Consider the following 5,177-nt stretch of genomic DNA (forward strand, 5'->3'; position numbering starts at 1 on the left):
TGTTTAAAAACTTATGATTTTTTTGGTTTAAGTCATAAAATTCTTATGATAATTCTACGTGCATGATGAAGAAACTTTAGTAAGATTCATTCTACATTTCCAAATGTATATTCTAAAAACAGTGAGGATTTTTTTTTTAAACAAACAACAGTTCAGAAATACCTAAGTGTGCTCTTAGACTCAAAACTATTAAAAATAATTTGGTATTAGGTGATTTTCAGTTTATAGCTTTATTTCTTATGGTATTTTTTTTGTCTTTCTATAGGGCTGAAAGACACACAGAAGTCTTCATGGATATAGTTGATACATTTAATCATTTAATTCCTACTGAACACTTAGATGATGCCCTATTTCTAGGATCCAACCTGGAGAATGAAGTCTGTGAGGATTTTAGTACAAGTCAAAATGTCTTAGAGGACTCGCTGAAGAACATGCTCAGCGATAAGGATCCTATGCTAGGATCTGCAAGTAACCAGTTCTGTTTGCCTGTTTTGGATAGCAATGATCCCAATTTCCAGATGCCTTGTTCAACAGGTAATTCTTACTTTTTTTTTTTAGTCTGCAATTTAAATAAAAAGAATTTTCAGCAGCTTTTTTTTTTTTTTTTTTTTTTTTCTTTGATGACGAGGGTAGTGAATTTAGGGTTCTTTCCTTTGAATTTAGAGCTGCTTTTCCAGGCATCAAAATTATAACTTAATCTAAGTTTTCTTAAAAGGAATATGGAGGTATTTTCGAGTTTATTATGGATAGGCAGGGTGACCATATAATTTATCATTTAAAGTGGGACACTTTTGAGAATTAAAGGGGATGCTGTTAATTACATCACGACAGCAGGTTTAAATTGGGACTCTCCCTAACAAATAAGGATTGCTTGGGAAATTGGTGCATGTTGTTAGGCCTATTGGAATCAAGTGGGAAAGTTATCTTGACCTTTCTCAGTATCCTTCCCAGCCCCTAAAGTTTAATACACATTTACTCCCATTTCAGATCCCTTGGTATTTTGTACATGTATCTCAAAGACAGATAAGAACTCTAGACCTGTGCTGTTCCAATGCAGTCACCACTGGCTGGATGTAACTGTTGGTCACTTGAAATGACCCTGATCCTAATTGAAATGTGCTATAAAATAAATGCAGATTAGATTTCAAAGACTCAGTGTGATAAAGAAAAAAGATCACAAAATACTTTATCAATTTTTAAGTGTTGGTGTGCTATTGTATATTTTTGGTTAACTATAAATTAATTTCATTAATTTTTTTTTTTAAAGTGGCTACTTGGAAATTTAAAATTAAGTGTGTGGCTTGTATTATTTCTGTGGGACAGTGCTGCTCTATAACTTGATGTAGCTCAAGGACCAAGGATAGTAATTTTCTCTAAAGCTAAACTATCCTTAATAAGAAATTACTTTGGGTTATGTTACTCTATATAAAAACAAGTAGTTAGTGTTTTAAAAAGCAGAGAATCTATTGCTATAGACTGGAGAAATTAGCTTAACTGTAAACTAAAATTAAATAAAGTAAATCAGCCTCACATGGAGAAGTGAGGCTTTCCCTTATCATTCCTGGGTAGTTCACAGGTTTATGTTACTTTGGTTGTTTTTTCATTGACTCTAGATTTTTCTTGTAGTACAGTTTTTCAGTATATTTAAAAATTTCTTTCTAGTATTTTCTACCCAATATTTTAAATGTAATATAGTAATGTTTAAAGTGTGGAATAGGTAGTCTCCTGTTGGCCATAGTGTGTCAGATTAAGGTGCCTGAAAACCCTACCAGCTGTTATACATCTTTTTATTTTAATAACTCCTTAAATTCTGAGGCCTTTTGAATTGCTTGCTAATAGTGTATCCCTGAATTTTACATTGTGTTGTGTTATTGCATAGGTTTACATTGTTTTTGTTGTTGTATTCTAAATGTTTTAAAGCTTTTAAAATTTTGTTTCATGTATGCGTTGTTCAAGTTTTTTACTTTGGTGCCTCTGTCAGTACAGTAGTTCTAATGATCTTTATTGTTAATAAGCAATTTGGAGAGTGTTGTATGTGTACTATTTTCCAGTTTAGTTCAAATTCAGGAAAAACATTTATTATTATGTGCTTGTTGCTGGAACTATAATTACTTTCAGGTATGTTATGTTGGGTCTGGAATTGGCATATGTATGGATCATTTTCTGCACTTTTCCTTTAGTAATACCGTATTTCTACTTACCAACCTTTTTTTAAAAATTAACTTTTATTGGTATTGGAATTTTTGATTGTTGTAAAGCTCTTTTTAGTTTGGCAAACATTTCTTTTGGTAATGGAACACCTAGAACGCCTTTATGGAGTACTTGAACTTTTTTGAGTTGTAATTTTCTAATGCCTTCTGTGATTTTTATCTTTTAAACTTTAGCTTTTCTTGGTGAAGAACTTAAGTAGAATTACTTTCTAAATTTTTTTAGATTAAATTTGTTTGCTACAATTTGTATTGGATTCTGTAGCAGAATTGTGTAGTATATATATATATATTAAATAATTAAGAGGATATGTGGGAGAAGCTTAACAATAAAGCTCTTTTGGAGGCCAGCAGGTGGCATGGGTGGATAAAGATATTGGACTCCCATATGGCCAACCATGGTTTGAGTTCTGGACCTGGTGGCTGGCTTTCTCACTTTACTCTGTCTCTCTCTTTCTCTCTCTCTCTGTCTCTCTTTGGTTAAATTGGAAAATAATAATAAAATAACATGTTTAGGGGGCAAGCAGTTGGCATGGTGGCTAAGGGTGCTGAGCTCTCACATGGCTGACCAGGGTTCAAGTCCCTGACCTGGCGGCTTGTTTTCTCACTTTTTCTTGGTCTCTCACTCTGTCCTTCTCTTTATTCATTCAAATTAAAATGAATAAACAAAGTTAAATAAGATAAATAAAAATAATTCTTTAAAAAAGTAACGTGTTTTGGGACCAGCAGTTGGTGTAACGGCTATGTTACTGGGCTCCCATGTAGTCAACTGTGGTTCGAGTCCCAGACCCAGTGGCTTAAACTCAGGCTGGGCGCATGTGCGTGCGTGCCCAAGATCCTGAGAGGACAATGGAGAAGGGATTGCAGCGGGACCATCCCCTTGGATGGTGATTTCTTGCTCTCTGTCTCTCTGTCTCTTTCTGGCGAGTGCACACACCCTATAGCAAAAATCTCTCTCCAAAAAATAAATAAAAATAACATGTTTAAAAAAAGCTTTTTTGCCTATAATTGTTTAAATTTTATTGTACCATGATTTAGGGGATTTATCTTGATTTCTTCAGAGATCCTTTTGCCCTTGGGATATTTGGTTCAGTAAAAGGTCTAAACATTTCTTAATGAAAACAAATGGAAAACATACATATTTATCTTTCTTTTTTTAAGAGAGATTTTTGCTATAGGGAACATGTGCTCACCAGAGAGACAGAAAGCGAGAAATCGCTCCCCTCCCCCTGGAGAGATGGCCATGCTACAATCCTTTCTCCTCCGTTCTCCACTTGGGATTTTGGGCATACACACACAAACCCGACGTGAGATTTAAGCTTCTGGGTCCAGAACTTGAACTGCAGTTGACTACTTGGGAGTCCAGCAATGTAACCATTAAGCCATCTGCTGGTGTTTGTGTTTGTGTGTGTGAATATATATATATATATGAATATATATATATATGGTAAAAAGTGTGTGTATGCATGTGTGTGTGTGTGTGTGTATTTCAGTGGGAGAGAGGTATACTTGATAGGGTCTTGTCAGGTCATCATCCTCTGCCTCAGCCTCCTGTTAACTAGGATTATAAGTGTACTATTGTGCTTAGCCTGTTTGGTTGGTCTGGGAATCAATTCCAGGCCTCCCATGTGGTGTCAGCCTTGTTAAGTGATGCCGTATTGCTTGTGCCACTGTGGATAACCTAGAAAACATTTTGTAGAAAATTTGTTCCAGAGAGCACGTGCACCTGCTGGAGAGAGACAGAGAGAGGGAGAGGAGAAAGCATCACCCTATAGGGGATGATCATGTGACAGTCTGTTTTCCTCATCTCTTCCTCTTTTTAGGACTTTGGGCATGCATGCACATGTGCCCAGTGTATTTTTCAAGCCACCATATCTGGGACTCAAACCGCATTGTCGGCTATGTGGTATCCAACTGCCTTAACCACTGCACCATTGGCAGGCCCTACATTTTTAATGTTCAGTCACAGAATTCTAGTGTGTCATTGAGATTTGTTTAGAAGTTGTTTGTAAAGGTTTTTTTTTTTTTTTGCTTCATGCTTGTCTTAGACAAACTTTTTAACTAGACAGTACATCGAACTTAATAATAGCTTTCTGGTCCAGTAAAATTATTTTTATATATTATTATGCTCCCTATTTGTACTTTTTGGGGGGGAGGATATTGGGAGCTATTCATGTAAATTAAATTAATTACACCTGTGGTTCCAGCTGCAAGAATAATTTCATTCTATTGGTTCATTAGAAAAGTCATGATGCCGTTTTACATAGAAAAATACATCATGACTTTTCTGACAACCTGATATATTTGCACTGGAATCTTTTTACTATTTTTATTCCGAGTACTAGTATTTGTTAATTTTTTAAAAACTCCTGTTTCTTCTGATCAGGGAATCTTACACCCTTCATCTTATTTTTGAAAATTGCATTTGAACCAGAAAAATTAAAATATAATACATGTAAAGTAATAATTGAAAATACATTGGTTAAGTATATATTCTTTTGACTATACAGAAGATGAACTGGTCATTTTTGTAAGTTACATGCATAGCTTTTAAGAATAAAACTATAGGGATCAGCAGTTAGTGTAATGGCTATGTCACTGGACTCCCATATAGCCGACCGTGGTTCAAGTCCCAGACCCGGTGGCTTAAACTCACGCCGGGCGCATGTGCGTGCATGCCCAAGATCCTGAGAGGAGAATGGAGGAGAAGGGATTGCGGCGTGGCCATCCCCCCAGGGAGTGATTTCTTGCTTTGTGTCTCTCTGTCTCTCTCTGTCTTTCTGGCTAGCGCACGTACCCTATAGTGAAAACCTCTCCAAAAAAAAAAAAAAAACCGGAATAAAACTATGTAATGTTGATGAAATTTTATTTTAAATTATACTTAGAAGGGTTCACATGAAAGTAGATTATATTTAGAAGAAAGCAAAGAGAAAAGAGAAAGGTTTTACTTCTTTATGAATAAAAGGGAAA

General features: G+C 35.4%; 1 protein-coding gene across 1 annotated transcript in view; it reads left to right on the forward strand.

The window, feature by feature from the left end:
- The first annotated feature begins 265 nt into the window (after positions 1 to 265).
- Positions 266 to 5,177, forward strand: part of PHF3 (PHD finger protein 3) — a 92,534-nt gene continuing 87,622 nt past the window's right edge. Inside the window, exon 1 of the mRNA XM_006163540.3 lies at positions 266 to 534. Within this exon, the coding sequence (XP_006163602.1) occupies positions 291 to 534 (244 nt within the window). The 5' untranslated portion in view covers positions 266 to 290. The remainder of the gene's footprint in view (positions 535 to 5,177) is intronic.

This window comes from Tupaia chinensis, unplaced genomic scaffold, assembly GCF_000334495.1.
Source record: "Tupaia chinensis unplaced genomic scaffold, TupChi_1.0 Scaffold142543_1, whole genome shotgun sequence".
NCBI classification, from domain to species: Eukaryota; Metazoa; Chordata; class Mammalia; order Scandentia; family Tupaiidae; genus Tupaia; species Tupaia belangeri.